Below are 19,276 nucleotides of genomic sequence, written 5' to 3'. Positions count from 1 at the left end.
GTTCAGGATGCTTTCCCTGGGCACCCTTCTTCCCATGATTCAGGAAAACGATTGGCTATGCTCTCTGGACTTAAAGGACGCCTATACTCATATCTCGGTGCTCCCAACTCACAGGCAGTACCTTCGATTCCGCTTGGGAACTCAGCACTTTCAGTACTGTGTACTACCCTTCGGTCTAGCATTCCAAATTCCTCAGCCACAAAAAGTGCTGACGACGGATGCATCCCTCCTAGGGTGGGGGAGCTCATGTAGATGGACTTCATACTCAAGGAGTTTGGTCTTTTCAGGAAACAGGTCTTCAGATCAACCTCCTGGAATTACGAGCGATCTGGAATGCTCTAAAGGCTTTCAGAGACCGGCTGTCCAATCAAATTATACTAATTCAGACAGACAATCAGGTTGCAATGTACTACACCAACAAGCAGGAGGGCACCGCATCTTGCCCCCTCTGTGTCAGGAAGCCGTCCAGATGTGGCTTTGGGCTCGCCGTCACAGCATGTTTCTCCAAGCCACTTATCTGGCAGGCGTAAACAGTCTGGCCGATAGGTTGAGCAGGATCATGCAACCTCGCAAGTGGTCACTGAACATGGACGTTGTCCGCAAGATCTTCCGAGAGTGGGGCACCCCCTCGGTGGATCTTTTTGCCACTCAGACCAATCATAAGGTCCCTCAATTCTGTTCCAGGCTTTAGGCCCACGACAGACTAGCGTCAGATGCCTTTCTTCTACATTGGGGGACAGGCCTTCTGTATGCATATCTTCCGCTCCCACCCACCCCCCTCACTCTCTCCTCAATCTCTGGCTGACTACTTCCGCGACAAGGTGCAGAAGGTCAACCTTGAATTCACTACCAAGCCACTTTCTCCTCTTCACCCTTTAACCCACTCCCTCAACCAACCAACCCATGCCTCCTTGTCTTTTCCTGATATCACCGAAGAGGAAACCGTCCACCTTCTTTCCTCCTCGAAATGCACCACCTGTTCCTCTGATCCCATCCCCACCAACTTACTAAACACCATCTCTCCTACTGTCACGCCCCCCCATCTGTCATATCCTCAACCTCTCTCTCTCCACTGCAACTGTCCCCGACACCTTCAAGCATGCTGTAGTCACACCACTCCTCAAAAAAACCATCACTAGACGCTACCTGTCCTTCCAACTACCGCCCCATCTCCCTCCTACCCTTCCTCTCCAAGATACTTGAACGCTCGCCGTTCACAGCCGCTGCCTTGACTTTCTCTCCTCTCATGCCATTCTCGATCCGCATCAATCCGGTTTTCGCCCCTTACACTCGACAGAAACGGCACTCACTAAAGTCTGTAGTGACCTGTTCCTTGCTAAATCTAAAGGTCAGTACTCCATCTCCTCCTTGACCTATCCGCCGCTTTTGACACCGTTAACCATAATTTACTTCTTGCCACACTGTCCTCTTTTGGGTTCCAGGGCTCTGGTCTCTCCTGGTTCTCCTCTTATCTCTCCCACCGTACCTTCAGAGTACACTCTCATGGATCTTCCTCCACCCCCATCCCGCTCTCTGTTGGAGTTCCTCAGGGATCGGTACTCGGACCCCTTCTCTTTTCAATCTACACCTCTTCCCTGGGTTCGCTGATCTCATCTCATGGTTTCCAATATCATCTTTATGCTGATGACACCCAGCTTTATCTCTCCACACCAGACATCACTGCAGAAACCCTGGCCAAAGTATCGGCCTGCTTATCCGACATTGCCGCCTGGATGTCCAACCGCCACCTGAAACTGAATATGGCCAAGACCGAGCTTATTGTCTTTCCACCCAAACCCACTTCTCCTCTCCCTCCACTCTCTATTTCAGTCGATAACACCCTCATCCTCCCTGTCTCGTCTGCCCGCAACCTCTGAGTCATCTCCCTCTCCTTCTCTGCGCATATCCAGCAGACAGCCCAAGACCTGTCGCTTCTTCCTGTATAACATTAGCAAAATTCGCCCTTTCCTCTCTGAGCACACCACCCGAACTCTCATCCACTCTCTCATTATCTCTCACCTTGACTACTGCAACCTACTCCTCACTGGCCTCCCACTTAACCATCTATCCCCCCTTCAATCCGTTCAAAACTCTGCTGCACGTCTTATCTTCCGCCTTGACCAATATGCTCATATCACCCCTCTCCTCAAGTCACTTCACTGGCTTCCGATCAGGTACCGCATACAGTTCAAGCTTCTCCTACTAACCTACAAATGCACTCAATCTGTAGCCCCTCATTACCTCTCTACCCTCATCTCCCCTTACGCCCCTACCCGAAACCTCCACTCTCAGGACAGATCCCTTCTCTCAGTACCCTTCTCCACTACCGCCAACTCCAGGCTCCGCCCTTTCTGCCTCGCCTCACCCTATGCTTGGAACAAACTCCCTGAGCCCATACGCCAAGCCCCCTCCCTGCCCATCTTCAAATCCTTACTCAAAGCTCACCTCTTCAATGTTGCTTTCGGCACCTAACCATTATACCCTATTCAGGAAATCTAGACTGCCCCAATTTGACTGACTGCACACTTTGTCCTTTAGATTGTAAGCTCCTTTGAGCAGGGATTGTCCTCTGTTAAATTGTACAGCGCTGCGTAACCCTAGTAGCGCTTTAGAAATGTTAAGTAGCAGTAGGGAAGACTCTGCTGATACTCAGGCAAGACTGCAGAACCATGATTCTGATAGCATCTTTTTGGCCCCGTCAGATCTGGTTTCCTCTTCTTCTGGTCTTGTCCTCCGAAGAACCGTGGAGATTGGACTGTTTTCCGACGCTCAGAACGAGGGGTCGCTTCTTACATCCCAACCTCCAGTCTCTGGCTCTCTCGGCCTGGATGTTGAGAGCCTAGAAGTTGCCTCTTTAGGAGTTTCTCAGAGGGTGTCTCCCGAGTCTTGCTTGCTTCTAGGAAAGATTCCACGAAAAAGAGTTATTATTTTAAATGGAGGAGGTTTGCCGTCTGGTGTGACAGCAAGGCCCTAGATCCTTTTTCTTGTCCTACACAGACTCTGCTTGAATACCTTACTACTACTACTTATCATTTCTATAGTGCTACAAGGCTCTACACTTATCAGAGTCTGGTCTTAAGACTGACTCAGTAAGAGTTCATCTTAGTGCAGTCAGTGCTTATCATCAATGTGTAGAAGGTCAGCCTATCTCTGGACAGCCTTTAGTTGTTTTTGGGGGTTTTTTACATTTGTACCCCACGCTTTCCCACTCATGGCAGGCTCAATGCGGCTTACATGGGGCAATGGAGGGTTAAGTGACTTGCCCAGAGTCACAAGGAGCTGCCTGTGCCTGAAGTGGGAATCGAACTCAGTTCCTCAGTTGCCCAGGACCAAAGTCCACCACCTTAACCACTAGGCCACTCCTTCACATGTTCGCTTCATGAGAGGTTTGCTTTTGTCAAAGCCCCCTGTCAAACCTCGACCAGTGTCATGGGATCTCAATGTCGTTCTCACCCAGCTGATGAAACCTCCCTTTGAGCCACTGAATTCCTGCCATCTGAAGTGCTTGACCTGGAAGGTAATTTTCTTGGTGGCTGTTACTTCAGGTCGTACAGTCAGTGAGCTTCAAGCCCTGGTAGTCCATGCTCCTTATATTAAATTTAATCATAACAGAGTAGTCCTCCGCATTCATCCTAAGTTCTTGCCGAAGGTGGTGTCAGAGTTCCATCTGAACCAGTCAATTGTCTTGCCAACATTTTTTCCCCGTCCACACACCCGCCCTGGTGAGGACAAGTTGCACACCTTGGACTGTAAGAGAGCATTGGCCTTTTACGTGGAGCGGACAAAGTCCTATCGACAGTCCGCCCAGCTGTTTGTTTCTTTTAATTCCAACAGGATGGGAGTTGCCATCGGAAAACGCACCATATCCAATTGGCTAACAGATTGCATTTCCTTCACTTAGCCCAAGCTGGGCTGACTTTAGAGGGCCATGTCACGGCTCACAATGTTAGAGCCATGGCTGCGTCAGTGGCTCACTTAAAGTCAGCCTCCATTGAAGAGATTTGCAAGGCTGCAACGTGGTCATCAGTCCACACATTCACATCTCACTACTGCCTTCAGCAGGATTCCTGACGTGACAGTCGGTTTGGGCAGTCGGTGCTGCAGAATCTGTTTGGGGTTTAGAATCCTAGGCCCTTTTCTGTTCCAGGCTGCACTCTCACTTATTTTCAGGTCAATCTCAATTATGTCCTCGCCATTGCCAATGTTCGTTGTTTTGAGTGAGCCTGGGTGCTAGGGATACCCCATGCGTGATGATATCCAGCCTGCTTGTCCTCGAAGAAAATGAAGATACATACCTGTAGCAGGTATTCTCCGAGGACAGCAGGCTGGATATCATCACAACCCACCCTCCTCCCCTTTGGAGTTCTTATCCTTTTACTTTTTGTATAACTGAGGGAAGCGCGCGGGTGTCGCCGGTGGGAAGTCACTTGCGCATGCGCAGTGCGTTTGTTGCACACGTGCTGCGTCACTCCCGAACTTTCTAAAACTTTGTTGTTAGACTTCCGGTCTCCTGGGCCGTCGTGGACGACGACCCATCAGTGATGATGTCCAGCCTGCTGGCCTCGGAAAATACCTTATATAGGTATGTATCTTCATTTTCTTTGCATTGATACTCAGCAGGTACATTGTGCCTGCACTAGGCAAATAAGGTTAATAGTATGCCTTGCATTATCTGATGCCTGTTGCTTACGTATTTCCTGTTACAGGCTTAAGAACATTTTATCTTAGCTATTTTTAAACAAATATAGCTGTACAATGAAAATAAATGAGGGGAACCTGCTGGATCCATTGTAGGGTATGAAGGCACATTCACTAACAAATCTAAGGAGTCGTCATAAAGTGCTGTTGAGTTCCCAGAAGCATTATTTACATGTTTTGTTGTTTGTAAACTGCTGAGACCTGTAGGTCTAAATTTCCTTGGCATGGTAACTTTAAAATAAAATTGTGGGGGGGCGTGTCAAGATGGCGCCGTGATCGGGAGTAGTGTAAGACGCTCTCGGCTTGTTTTTGAAGAAATTTAAAAAATAGTGGTTTCCACTATTGAAATGCCACATTCGAAACGCAAAGGGGCGATGAGGTTAGCACCCCAGCCTACCTCAACTTCTTCCCCGATACAAACAGGCCTGGAGCGCTTCTTCCCCGTATCTTCCCAGGAGCAACGGAGATTAGGACCCGCTGCAGCGGTATCTGGGGAAGCGGAACCGTTGCTGGAGATCGAAACATCCCTTTCTCCTCCACCAACATCGATAATTCCTCCGTGTCCAGCGACCCTGGCGAGTCGTGAAGCAACCCAAACGTCTGCCGGAAGTGCTTTCGGAGGGAAGCTTGTTGGGGAAACGACTCAGCCATTGAAATCGCTGGAGCCCAAAGAATTGAAGATCAAGCAAGCTTTGGAGGGAAACACGGAGATGAAGCTAGATAGGATCTGGCTCAAGCTGGTACAAATGGATTCCACTTTACAGAATTCGTCTGAAGAGGTAAAAACTTTAAACCATAAGATTGAAGGTCTTAAAGAATCAATAGAATTAGTTAAACAGGACTTAACACCAAAAGTTACGAAGCTACAGAAAGAAGTATTACAAATGCAAGAGTTCAAGTCGGTAGTGGTTAAAGATAACTCTGATTTACGAAGGAAGATAGAACATATGGAAAACTACAATAGAAGATTGAATTTACGAGTACTTAATTTTCCTAAGCTCCTGGGATTTAATCCTCTTGACCTGTTTAAGAGATATCTTTCAGAAAATTAAAAATTTCTTCAGAAGCAATTCCACCAATTAATAAAATTTATTATATTCCAAATAAACCTAAAGGAGCAGAAGGAGAAAGAAAAGACACAGGAAAAGAAGAAATTGATGTGAATAATATTTCAGAAATTTTGGAACAATCTTTAGAAAATGTGACTGAAAGAGCTACCTTGGTAGTTTCCTTTGTTTTTGAACAGGACATGAACTCAATTATGAGACTATACTTTAAAACTATAAACTCTCAGTTCGGAGGGGAAAAAATTTGGTTATATCCTGACGTCACGAAAGTGACACAACAAAGGAGAAAAGAATTTTTGAATATGAGATCTAAAATTAAGGATATAGGAGGCTCCTTTATGCTAGCTTACCCTTGTAAATGTTTAATATGGTTGGCTCAGACAAAATATATTTTTTATGTACCAGAACAGCTAAGATCCTTTCTAGACTCTAAATTATCAAAGTAGTAAAACTAGTTTTAGACTGGGAAGAAAGGTGCCTTATTATTGTGAAGTTCAATTCCTTAATAATCTTCTCTAATTCCTACCCCCCTTTTTGTTTTCATTATTGTGGTCTAATGAAGCTTAAAATATTTTTCTTTTAAACGATGATGCTGATTTATAAGCATCATGTTTTTCCTTTTTTTCTTCTGTACTCATGGCTGTATTTCACTTGACAGATGTTTTCTGTTTAAGTATAAAAAAATTCAATAAATATAAATTAAAAAAAAATAAATAAATAAAATTGTGCCCTTTTTCTAATGAATTGTCAAATCCCTTAATCTAAGTGCAGTAGGTGCTTTGCAGTTTTAAGGTGAAAGACCTACCCATAGCATAGCCTGTTGATCAGTATAATATTGGAGCCCTGCAAAACCCTTTTTAAGAATGACCACATCTGTTTATCTACTAGGATAGTGGTTCCCAAATCTGTCATGGGGGGAACCCCAGCTAGTCAGGTTCTTAGGATATCTGCAAGTATTCATGAGTTATATTTGCATGTAATGGAGCAGTGCATGCAAATCTAACTCATGAATATTCATTGCAGATATTATCATGTTTTGGAACCACTGTGCTAGGATTTGGAAAAGCCCATGATGAAAATTTGAGCTCTAGTATTTTCCTCATAGTCACCATGCCTCTAGTCTTATGCCTTAGCATTTTTTTTTTTCAGTTTGAGCTCTTTATTGAATACTTCTGAAAGACAAATCAAAGCAACTAAATTAAACCCCACTCTTTCTCACAGTCTGTAGCTGCGAGCGTTTTGAAGATGAGCTGGTTCTTCCAAACCAGTTGTTACTGCTGGGCCGACTGGATGCTTCTAAGCAAGAAATCAAAAGACAAAAGAATCAACCAGACTTATCAGCTCACCATGCTTGCAACGCAAAAAGAAACAGATGAAAATGTAAGTTCTGACCCAGCAGTTGCCAGAGGTGTATGCTTGCAGTAGTGATTTCTAGGGTGTTGGTCAGGTCACTTAAAAATAATTTCATGCCTTGCAAATGTTTTTTTCCATGAATTACTTATTAGAATTTCTTTGCCCTTCCGTTCACAGCAGTCTCTTTCTTCCCTACCCGAGGTGAAACTCACATTTGGTATGAAAAAAGGGGGTCATGCCACCTCTTTGGCATCTGGCACACCCTCCAATAAATTAAGTGATTGCTTTTTTTAATGCATTTTTTAATTGTGATTGTTTCTGCTATGTACTTTATCATTTTTTGTTAATATGTAAAGCTGGAAATCTGCTACTCCAGTGGTGTCCACATTGTAATTTGCCCAGTTAAAAGAAATCCAAGAAGAATCTAGGACCAGAATATGTGTTTTGGGAATCTCCCCAACTCATGGAACTTGTACTTTATTTTTAGAAGTTGGATACAGTGCTTGATCTGTATTTGTGTGGAAGCCCCAGTCTGACCTGTTTTTCACTGCTCAACCCTGTTGTCCTATGGTTGTCATAGTTAGCACAAGTATGTAGGTGCAGCACACCTTGGGCTTTGTTTGACAGATGAATTTGAAGCCAGATTAAAACTATTTTTTAAAGGGTCCTCTACTTAGCTCTGTTAAGACATGGGACAGACATTAAGTGAGACCGAATGGAGGAGGGTGTGTACCGAAGTTAAGAAAACATCAGTTTGTGTGCTGATCAAAGAAAATGCATACAAGATACTAAGTAGATGGTACTATACACCAGAAAAAATTAATAAAATGTACCCAGGAGCCCCTGCGGAATGCTGGAGGTGTGGGAAAGGGAAAGGTACATTCTACCACAGTGATGGGCAACCTTTTGAGCTTGGTGTGTCAAAATTCACCAAAAAACCGAGCCTAACTCGGGTGGTGTGTCACTTCAAGAAAAATCACTGCTACTAGGAACGCCCCCGGGCCCCCCCTACCCGAGATCGCTGCCCACCCGAGGTCGCCGGGCCCCCCCTCCACCCGCTACTGGGCCCGGAACTAACCTTAAAGCCTCCTTTCACGTCGCAGCAAGCAGCAGCAGGGCAGACCTCTCCTCCTTCCTTCTGTGCTCCGCCCTCGCGGACGTTACATCAGGCGAGGTCAGGACACAGAAGGAAGGAGTGGCCTGCCCTGCTGCTGCTTGCTGCGACGTGAAAGGAGGCTTTAAGGTTAGTTTCCGGGAGCGAGGAGGGAGGGCGGACCACACCGCGGCGGCGCCGCGTGTCATCCAAAATGGCTACGCGTGTCAGTGCTGACACGCGTGTCATAGGTTCGCCATCAGGGTTCTACCATATATGGTGGGAATGTGGCCAGATACAAGAGTATTGGAAAGACATTGTGAACGAATTATCAATGGTCTTGGAGATTCCCTTTCCTCATGAACCTAAATGGTGCTTACTAGGGTGGGGAAATCACAGAGGGCAAAAATGGCAACAAAGAGTTAAACAGATAGGGCTAGCAGCAGCGAAAACGGGTATAGCACGCCATTGGAAAAGTAAATTGGGGCCCACAAAGACTGATTGGAAAGTTAAATTAAGGGAGCTCATAGAGTTGGATAAATTAACAGACAAAAGAATAGGGAGATACAATTCTGAAGCAAAAGAATGGACACGATTACAGGAACTCTTGAAAGATACGGAATAAGAAGAAGTTGATATAATATCCTGAGGATTAAAAGAAGGGGGGGGGGGAGGGAGAGGGAGGAGGGAAGGGAGGGAGAAAATGTATAAAATATAGAGAAGCATTGTTATAATATTATGAGAAATGGAGTGTTAAGTTATGTTATAACGCAGTTGTGATATTTTGTTTTTGCAATAAACTATATAAATTAAAAAAAAATAAATCCAAGCCCTAATCTTCATTTGCACAGCATACTGCATTGAAAAAAAGAACAGTTTTTTTTAGGTAATGTTTTTTTCATAAAACAGAAAAAATGCAAAAAAAATCCTTTTAATAAATAGGAATTAGCTGGAGAAAATCATTGTTTTAGTTAATGACTTCTTTGTAGGTTGCTTTACCTTTTTCTTTCTTTCTTTTTTTTTTTAAACTTGTGTCTTTCTTGACTTCTTCCTGCTTTATGATGTAACCATATTAAATTTGTAACATATAGAGGAAATTTTAAAAAGACCGGAGTGGGCTCTATTGAGGTTGTGATGAATACACTTGTTGCATTTAGTGTTTGGAATAGTTCTAAAAAACTAGATTTCCGTTTCTGAGAACAATAAAAATGTTGATTAATAAGTGGTTTGTCTTTTCTTTCCCTTACTGTGCATTGCACCATAGAAGAGCAGCACCTGCTTCACTAAAGAGCTAAACCACCAACTAGGGATGTGTATTTGGTGCATTTGAGCACCTAAAAAAAATTGAAATCCATGCTATTTAGAAGTTGCCTCGTTATTTTATGTATTAGGATTTATTTTCTGCCTTTTTGAAAGAATTCATTCAAGGCAGTGTACGGTAAGAATACGTCAAACATAAGTAATAGACAATTAACAGCAGTAAAATATTCAAATAATACAAAGTATGGCATAGCATGCTACATTACAATGCCAACATAATACACAATAAAACATTTTAATAGACAGCTTAGGGTGTAAGCAAAGATGGAACATGTAGATAGGTAAGATAGATTAACGAGTAAGAAAGTGAGTTGCAAATGAAGTCAGAAATGCACTTGAACATTATCTTGGCTAGGGTAGGAGTGGATAAACATGTCCTGCTATAATATATGCAGCCGGTGTCATTTACTTCTTCTATTAAAGGCCCGGTTGAAGAGCCAAGCTTTCACCTGCTTTCTGAAGTAGAGATGGTTGTCTGTTAAGCAAAGCCTTTCAGGGAGTGCATTCCAGAGTATGGGGGCTACTCTGGAGAAGGCTCACTTGTGGGTATTACATTGTTTGATGTCCTTTGGAGAGGGTGTGGTTAGGGAAACTCCTTGGGTGGACATTAGTGACCTTGAAGGTATGTAGAAGGAGATCCTGTTCAACTACTCTGGGCCATTTCCTTTAAGGGCCTTTAAGGACAAAGAGGTTTAAATTTGGCTCTGTATTGTACTGGTAGACAGTGAAGTTCATGCAAAAATGGTGTGATGTGCTTACAACCTTCGTATTGCTGCAGTATTCTGAATCAGTTGGAGCTGGTGCAAACCTTTTGTAGTCAGACCAGTGCCGAGTGCATTACCATAATCCAGTCTTGATGTTATGGCATGCACAACTGAGACAAGGCTTGCCTTCTCAATGTAAGGAGTTGTTGCAAGTGATAGCAGCTCTTGAAGGTTGCTTGGGATTTGGGGGATTAAAGTAAGTGTTGAATCGAGCTGTATTCCAAGGTTCCTGACTTGTGATTTGATGGGGAGTTCATATTTCCCAAAAGAGATTTTGATGTCTGGTATGCCCCCACTTTTGTTAGGGACCCATAGAAGCTCAGTTTTACTTGGGTTCAGGCAGTTTATTGTTTTTAGCCCATTCTTGAATTGATGTTAGGTAGTCAGTTTATTCTGGGTATGAGTAGCTGCACGTCGTCCGCATAGATGTAGAACTGAGTGTCCATTGATCTAATCAGCTTGGCTAGTGGCTTGAGGTAGATACTGAATAGAATAGATAACAATATTGATCCTTGTGGTACCCCACAGGTCAGTGCCTTTGGAGCGGAGAAGTAGTCTATTGGTTAGTGCGGTGGTCTGAGAAGCAGGGGAACTGGGTTTGATTCCCACTGCAGCTCCATGTGATCATGAGCAAGTCACCTAACCCTCAAGTGCGCCAGGTACAAAAAAACAAAACACCCAACTTAGAGCCCGCTAGGAACAGATTGGGATTGTTAGGTACTTGTGACCTGAATTGGCCACTGTTGGTCTGACCCAGTAGAGCTGCTATTATGTTCATGTAAACGTTTTAGTGCATATCAAACATATGCATACTGGGGCCCTTTTACAAATGTGTGGCAAGCCTAGCTTGCCGTGTGCCAATTTTGCACTACTACTGGGCTACCATAGGATCCCAGTGTGCACCATTATTTGAGTGTCGGAGGTAGTGCCACATGCTGTTCAGCTACTACAGGAGCCCTTACCACCTCTTAAATAGGAGGCGGCAAGGGCGCCCCCCCTAGGAAATGGCTGCACAGCTAGCAGTTAACTTACTCCATAGCCATTTCCTTTATATGGAAAAAAAAAAAAAAAAACTTTTACCTTCTGCAGTAAAACCCTTCTCCTGCAGCTTAGTAAAAGGGTCCCAATTTGCTTAATGTGTGTGGGGGAGGAGAGAGTACCTGAAAAGTGAGATTACAAAACCTGTGGCTTCTCAGCTGTGTAGTCCTTTGGACTATAGATTGGATGTGTTCCAAGAACTGGGCTGAAGAGCCCTGATTGCTTTGGGGAGACATTCACACTATAGATAGCAATTGAAATAGGCCTAGTCAGTTACGAACATGAGTTGGTTGAATTTATGCAAATCACATAAACCAAATTTAATGAAAAGAAGGTCCTCAGAAATCCACAAACTAAACAGAAGTCTTAAAACTTTCCAAAATATTCCATACAGATACAGAAAAAAAAAATAGTGAACCCAAACAGGTCACAGAGATCCCCAACGATTTTCTGGGGCGAAAGTGGATTGGTCTAGCAGAACTTGAAAGGACATTGAAAGAGCAAATTTCTCCTTTTCATCCAGCTAGACCAGTGGGATGTACCAAAGCTCGTACAACCAGGTGGGAGGGAGACCACACTCCGTACCAAAGGCACTGTCAGCCTTGGCCCATAAATCCAACTTGTACTCCATGAACAAATGCAGAGAGGACCATGTTGCCACTCTGCAGATATCCTCTAGAGCTACTTCTCTCATTTCTGTCCAGGAGGTAGCCTGGGCCCTTGTACAAGTGGGCCACAGGACCAGCTCTGGAACTTTCTGCTGGAGGATGTCGTAACAGCAGTTAGCATAACTGGGTTTTAAAAAGGTTTGGGTAAATTCCTGGAGGAAAAGTCCAGAGTCTGTTATTGAGATGAACATGAGGAAGCCACTGCTTGCCCTGGGACTGGTAACATGGAATGTTGCTTCTAATTGGGTTTATGACAGGTATTTGTGATCTGGATTGGCCACGGTTGGAAGCAGGATAGTGGGTTAGATGAACCATTGATCTGGTCCAGTATGGCTATTATGTTTTTATAAGTCTAGAGCCACAAAGAATGGACCCCAGAGCCTCCCACTCCTTAAGCTCAATGGAGCTGAAAAGTTCTAGTAGGTTTCTGAAAGCCCACCAGAATAGGATGCTCTTCCGGTTACTGAGTGGAGGATATGGACAAGTGGAGCACCTCAGCCACTTGGTCAGTAAAGGCCAAGAACTCTTCAATCCTGAATAAATGCATTATGGGAGACTCTTTTATTCTCTATAGATAGTTCCCCTGCCTTTAGTGAGTCTGAATGATGGGTCCTGTGTGTGCTCTGCTGAGGGGGGATAGTACAGGAAGGTCATGAGTCCCCACTGGCCCCCTGAACTGTTTGTGGGGTGGGAGCTGGACCCAGCAAAAAAAGCAGGAAAGGAGGTCTCCCTGAGATGCTACCTGACATATGGGGCCCCTTCCAGGCTGAACGCTTTGGAGATCCCATCAAGAACAAGCCACTTTCACATTCAACTTTCATTCATTTTTTCCTCCTTTTCAAATCTGTCTAGTTTCCATCCCTTCCCCCTCCCCTCCATGGGCACCATCTCCTGTCTGTGTTCTCTCCCCTCCCCTTCTATCTGCACAGTCTCCTGTCTCTCTTCACTCCCCTTTCCTTCCCGTCCTTCCCCTCCATGGACACAGCCTCCTCCTGTCTGTCTTCTTTCACTGAGGGACCCACTTCACCATAGTCAGGTACCCTGTAACCGGCCACAAAATCTATGAAAATACAGCACTGGGGGACTTGGAGACCATGGGTCAATTTTATCAGGCAATTAAAAAGGTACAGGTATTCAGTATCCCCTTAAAAAAATACCCGAGGTAAACTTGAAAATAGCCAAATTAAATTACATCAATGATATTTTGTGATTGGGATTTAGCTCATTCCTTTTCAGTAGTATCATGGGATGAGTTAGTGTTAGCACTGTACACACATGAATATTCTGATCTAATAACAGAAATATGATACTTAGTGTCAGCGCAATACAATGAAACACCTTAAAAGGCAGCAGATAGGATGGGTCATGCATTTGGAACATAATGGAGAAGCAAGATGGGGGTAATACAAAGGAATTGTAATAAAAAGAAGTTAGTGGCTAGATCAGGGGTTCTCAACCCACAATGAATAGGTTTGCACACACTGGAGGTACTTCATATAAACCTATCTCATACTCATTGTGGGTATTCAGAAAACCTGTCTGGCTAGATGTCTCCCGAAGACTGGGTTGAGAACCACTAGAGTAGATTGAGAATAACATATATGCAGGGCTTTTTTTGAGGGGGTACTGAGTACCGGCACCTTTTCCATTGTCTGCTAAAATTGACCTGTGGTCCCCAAGTTTTAATGAAAGAGCTCAGCCCCTATACACCAATTCTGCCTTGTCATAGATTCTGTGACTGGTTGCAAGGGGTGGGTGGGTCCCTCAGTAATCACCCCACCTCTGAAAGGTGGCCTGTTATTTGAGTACTGGCACCTTTTCCGCTAGAAAAAATGCACTGGGTATATGTGACTGGTCTCAGCAGGGCTTTTTTCAAGGGGGTACTGGGACAGACCAAAGGTCCATCAAGCCCAGCATCCTGTTTCCAACAGTGGCCAATCCAGGTCACAAATAACTGGCAAGATCCCCAAAAACTACAAAACATTTTATGCAGCTTACCCCAGAAATAGTGGATTTTCCCCAATAATAATGGTCTAGGGACTTTTCCTTTAGGAAGCCGTCAAAACCTTTTTTAAACTCCACTAAGCTAACCGCCTTGACCACATTCTCTGGCAACATTTTCTCCGATTCGTTTTAAATTTACTACTTTGTAGCTTCATCGCATGTCCCCTAGCCCTACTGTCTGCTAAAACTGACCCATGGTCTGCAAGTTTTAATGAAAGAACTCAGGCTCTACACACCAATTCTGCCTTGTCATAGATTCTGTGACTGGTTGCAGAGGGCCTGGCTATTGTTGTGGGGTGCATCCCTCAGTGATCACCTTATCCCTAAAAGGTGGCCTGGTATTTGAGTACCGGCACCTGTTTTGCTAGAAAAAAACGCACTGGATCTCGGAAGGTGTATGGTAGCTAGTCTAGTGTGAGTAGAGCCAGGCTTTCACCTGCTTCCTGAAGTATGCAAATCTATCTCATGCTTATTCATTGTGGTTAACCTGAAAACCTGAGTAGCGAGTTTGGGAATCACTGGTGTAGAAAAGATTAACTTTTTATTTTTTTTTAAAGGTGCTGTAGCCGATTTCCTCTGTTTGAAGGTCAGAGAAAGGATGGCTCTGACTTAAGCCAGGTCTCTTTCCCCTCTTCATCAGTCTGCCCCCAATCTGTCTCCAGAGGCTGTAAATACTACAGTAGCCCCTGCCCTTTCCAGCAAGAGAATCCAGAGCATTGAATAAGGGACGTAGCCAGACGTTGATTTGAGGAGGGTCCTGGGGTGAACTGAGGGGCCAAGCATTTCCTCTCAGACCCCCCTCTTGCCATTGCTGTGTATGTGTATTTGCACATATTAGATGGCTCTGGGTGTGTGCACGTATGTGTCAGAGGATTCCGTATTTGCATGTCTGTGTCATGGGCTTTGAAGATAAGACTAGCCATACTGGGTCAGACCAATGGTCCATCTTGCTTCCAGCAGTGTACTTGGCAGAATCCCAAAATGTATCTGTGCATACACGTATGGGGAGGGGGGCGAGGTGTGCCTGGCTTTGGGGTATAGGCTTCTCTGTCCCTTGCATTCCCTTGTTCTCATGCAGCTACTCCCTTTCCTGCCCACCCTCTCTCCTGGACTCTCCTTCTCCTCATTCACCTGCTACCCAACCTTGCATACTTTCTCCATTCCTTGCCACTGTCCTTTCCCTCCCGTCTTCCCTCACTCTTTTCTTGGCTCCTCCCTAACTTTGTCACTTCCCTTCTGCTTCACTCCTCTAACCACATCCCTTTCTTAATGGTCTGTCCTTTACCTCTCCTCTTCATTCCCTTATGCTCCACCCCTCTTCTCCTTTCCTCCTCTAACCACGCCCCTTCCTTCCCTGTGCTCCTCCGCTCTCTCTGTTAGTTGGACTCAGGGATCCTGCCCACTCTTTACCACTGCTGCAGCTCATTTCCTGCTACTAGGACCAAGGGACTCCCACTGGCTCTTTACACACCTGCTCTGTCAGGAGGAGGAGTAAAACCTAAGACAAACAATGATGCATATGGTTGGACAGACAATTAGAGGGATCTACCCCAATAGTACAATTGCTTAAGTGAAAAGTGCCTAAAGGGGGCAGACTCAAGAAGAATGTCAGGAAGTATTTTTTCACAGAGATGGTGGTGGATGCTTGGAGTGCCCTCCCGCGGGAGGTGGTGGAGATGAAAATGGTAACGAAATTCAAACATGCGTGGGATATGCATAAAGGAATCCTGTGCATAAGGAATGGATCCTCAGGAGCTTAGTCTAGAATGTGTGGCAGAGCTGGTGGTTGGGAGGCGGGGCTAGTGATGGGCAGACTTATACGGTCTGTGCTGGGGCTGGTGGTTGGGCGGTGGGGATAGTGCTGGGCAGACTTATACGGACTGTGCCAGAGCTGGTGGTGGGAGGCAGGACTGGTAGTTGGGAGGCGGGGATAGTGCTGGGCAGACTTATACGGTCTGTGCCAGAGCCGGTGGTGGGAGGCAGGACTGGTGGTTGGGAGGCGGGGATAGTGCTGGGCAGACTTATACGGTCTGTGCCAGAGCTGGTGGTGGGAGGAGGGGATAGGGCTGGACAGACTTATACGGTCTGTGCCCTGAAGAGGACAGTACAAATAAAAAAAAGTAGCACATATGAATTTATCTTTTTGGGCAGACTGGATGGACCGTGCAGGTCTTTTTCTGCCGTCATCTACTATGTTACTATGATTAAACATCTTTTGACTCTCCTGCAGCAGAGAGGATGCTTCCCTTCTTCAGGGAGGTTTGGCATGTCATCATATTAGATAGATGGATACTCAGAATTGTACAGCAGGGATACCGAATACATTTTTTTCTCCCTCCACCAACCGAGCTCTAACAGCTGCTGCAAGTAATCCTTGCTAGCTAGCATCTCACTGTCTTGGCATCTGACTCTGAGCTGTAATCTCTCCTATAAGCATGCACAGTGAAGAGATGCTGACTTCCTAAAGGGTCCCATGAAGTTGGCTCTGACTCATCCTGGATCACAGGGCTCGAAATGGGTTCATAAAATAGGAGAAATGGAGCGCTCTGGTGATCACATTACCACTTCTCTGCCAGAAACAGTGTTTGACATCTTTGGATCAAAGAGAAGCCTAAACCCACCCACCTGCTCATCCACTCCTATCACTGGAGATTCCTAAGCTTCACCTTCCTAGATGAGCATTACCCACATCATATACCGCCCTTTGTCTCTCGTCAGCACTCAGTCGTCACAAAATGCCCAGCAGTTGCAGAGGCCCAAATTTGCAGGATGGAATTCTTTCTCTTCCCTTACCTCGACAGTTGGCTAACATTGGTTTGATCACCACAAGATGCTCAACCATCTCTGTAAGCCACAATGCAAACACTCCATGCTGCGGGATTTTTCATAGACAAGGAACGATACTGATTCCTTCACACAGTATAAGTTCCATAGGAACAGGCCTTGCAATTGGTTAAACACAAGAAAGGCCATGTGCAGGAGGGCACTAAGAAGGGATCTCAGAGACTCATCTACCAGAGATGGCAATACGAAAGAGGTCGACCAAAAAGAGGGTCCTGAATAAGAAAAGATCTTGCGGACACACTGTGGCTGGCAGCTGAAATGAGTCAATGGAATGGTTGTCATTACTGGGTAGATTCCACAACTGGCAAAACTGGGAATCAAACTTCTTGTTAATGTTTTCTCTAAGACCACTTTAAGGTCAAACAAGTCATGCCTCTGTGCAGTATAGAGAATGGACTTCTAACTTGGCTCATGTTCTACAATGTTTCCAGGGTTTATCCCTCATTTGGAAGGTTGTTTTTCAGGATGGAGGGTGAGGGTAAGCAGCTCTTCCTAATGCTAGCTCACCTTGATGGGGTGGGGTCCAGCAGTCTGCAGCTCATCAGATGTCTTATCCCATCAGCTAAGATACTTCATAGCCCTATGTAACAATTGCTTTGTGTTGTTTAATGCCTAGACACAACATGCATAAAGTGAACTTTCTGAGACTTGGTGAAATCCATCTAGGCCATAACATCTCCTGTCTGGGTCCTTCAGGGACACTTCCTGTAGTTAGCTGGAATTTATAGAAACAGGGCAGAAAAAATGTGCAACTGTCGATGTGGTAGAGGCAAGCGGAGGAGGAGGAGTGGAAGGATCAAACGGAGAAAGAGCAGAAAGTGCAGGACCTGCTACAAACTCCGCGTGGGCTACAGATACAAGTACAAGAGCCCATACCGTCCCTATCGTCACATCAGAGGGAAAAGAAAGTCACGCAGATCAGGTGAGGACAGAGCCATGTTCTTAGCAGGGATGGAAACATGAGCCAGATGCTAATTTCAGCAAGATTACGGGAAGAGGTGAGAGTAGAATGGGGTGTGAACATAAGAACATAAGAATAGCCCTACTGGGTCAGACCAATGGCCCATCTAGCCCCGTATCCTGTTTCTAACAGTGGCCAAGTCCCTGGAAAAAATAGAGCAACCATCTCATCTCTGGTCAATAGGTCAATCCAGTTCTGAGTAGGCCTCACTGCAAGAATGGATTCCCCATAAAACAATCAGAACTATAGAGAAATGCATGGAGTAGGGCAACAGAACTAAAGTTGACCTGGGGTGTAAAATAAATGATCAGTCTTGAGAACTCTGGAGTCATGAAGTACTTTTTTTTTTCCCCTTTGTGCATCTCTATAGGGCGAGGCTGAGAAATGTACTGAGCACCTGCACTAACTCCTTCTCTTCAGTCACTCTTTCTTTTGTGATGAAACCCCATCACTTGCCTCTACACTTCTTATCCAGCTTCCAGCTTCGCTGAATTTCCATCAAATTCTTATCAGGAAGGATCCTCAGCTACCATCTCTCGCAGGAACTCAGAATAAAGCACATTTCGTCCCTATTGTGTGTATGTCTTATTTCCAAATGCTGCTGGGAACTGCAAGGTTCTTGACAGGCCACGTGACTCAACAGAGTGGTTTGCTCAAAGGGTAGATGGTCCCAAGTTTAGGATGCACAGGGTTCTTATCCAGGGCCTTCTTTCCCTGAAGCAACTATCACTGTGTCTCCGACACATAAAGCGTCAATTTGTGGAGTGTGCCAAGCCTGAAGCAATGCCATGTAAGTGTTGCCAGTATGGTAACAATACATTTTATGCTGTTTAAGCAGTGGATATTTCCCAAGTCCATCTTAATAATGGCTTATGGACTTTCCTTTTAGGAAGCCAGCCAAACCTTTTATAAACCCCGCTAAGTTAACTGCTTTTACCACATTCTCTGGCAATGAATTCTTGAGTTTAACTACATGTTGAGTGAAAAAATATTTTCTCCAATTTGCAAATACAAGAGCCTGAAAGGGACAATGGAGTGGGGTGGGGTGCAGGGCAGAGTTTTATCCAGCAACTTCCCTGGGTAATGAATGTGTACAGAACCTGATGATCTCTTGCTGGTTTTACAAACTTAACAGAAATAAAAATTGAAGACACCTTAGAAAAAGGGGAAAACAAACAGGAGAAATCATACCTTCTATACTAACCAACCTAACACCTTCCTTCACACTTCTTACTTAATCTTTGGACATTATCTACTGTATCTGATATCCTGGAATGACTATGTCATAACAAAACTGTGTAAGCCACATTGAGCCTGCAAATAAGTGGGAAAATGTGGGATACAAATGCAATAAATAATAATATGAATGAAGGAACCTGTGTTTCAGGAGTTCATAGGCTTAGTGTTCCTTGATGTACGATCTTATAAGTGGGGGGAGAGACTGAGTAGATTGTTTGGAACTATTA

General features: G+C 44.8%; 1 protein-coding gene across 6 annotated transcripts in view; it reads left to right on the top strand.

Annotated features, from left to right (window-relative positions):
* HDGF (heparin binding growth factor) overlaps window positions 1–8,079 on the top strand; it is a 303,843-nt gene extending 295,764 nt beyond the window's left edge. For all 6 annotated transcript variants that reach the window (XM_030187055.1, XM_030187054.1, XM_030187051.1 and 3 more), the window contains one exon: window positions 6,987–8,079. Coding sequence is in view for 1 of the 6 variants with exons in the window: in XM_030187050.1 (XP_030042910.1) it covers window positions 6,987–6,993 (7 nt within the window). In the remaining 5 variants the exon portion in view is untranslated. The remainder of the gene's footprint in view (window positions 1–6,986) is intronic.
* The last annotated feature ends 11,197 nt before the right edge of the window (window positions 8,080–19,276 follow it).

The sequence above is a fragment of the Microcaecilia unicolor genome, chromosome 14 (assembly GCF_901765095.1).
Source record: "Microcaecilia unicolor chromosome 14, aMicUni1.1, whole genome shotgun sequence".
Classification (NCBI taxonomy): Eukaryota; Metazoa; Chordata; class Amphibia; order Gymnophiona; family Siphonopidae; genus Microcaecilia; species Microcaecilia unicolor.
Note: the sequence above shows the minus strand (reverse complement) of the source record. Positions and strands in the feature narration are given on the sequence as shown.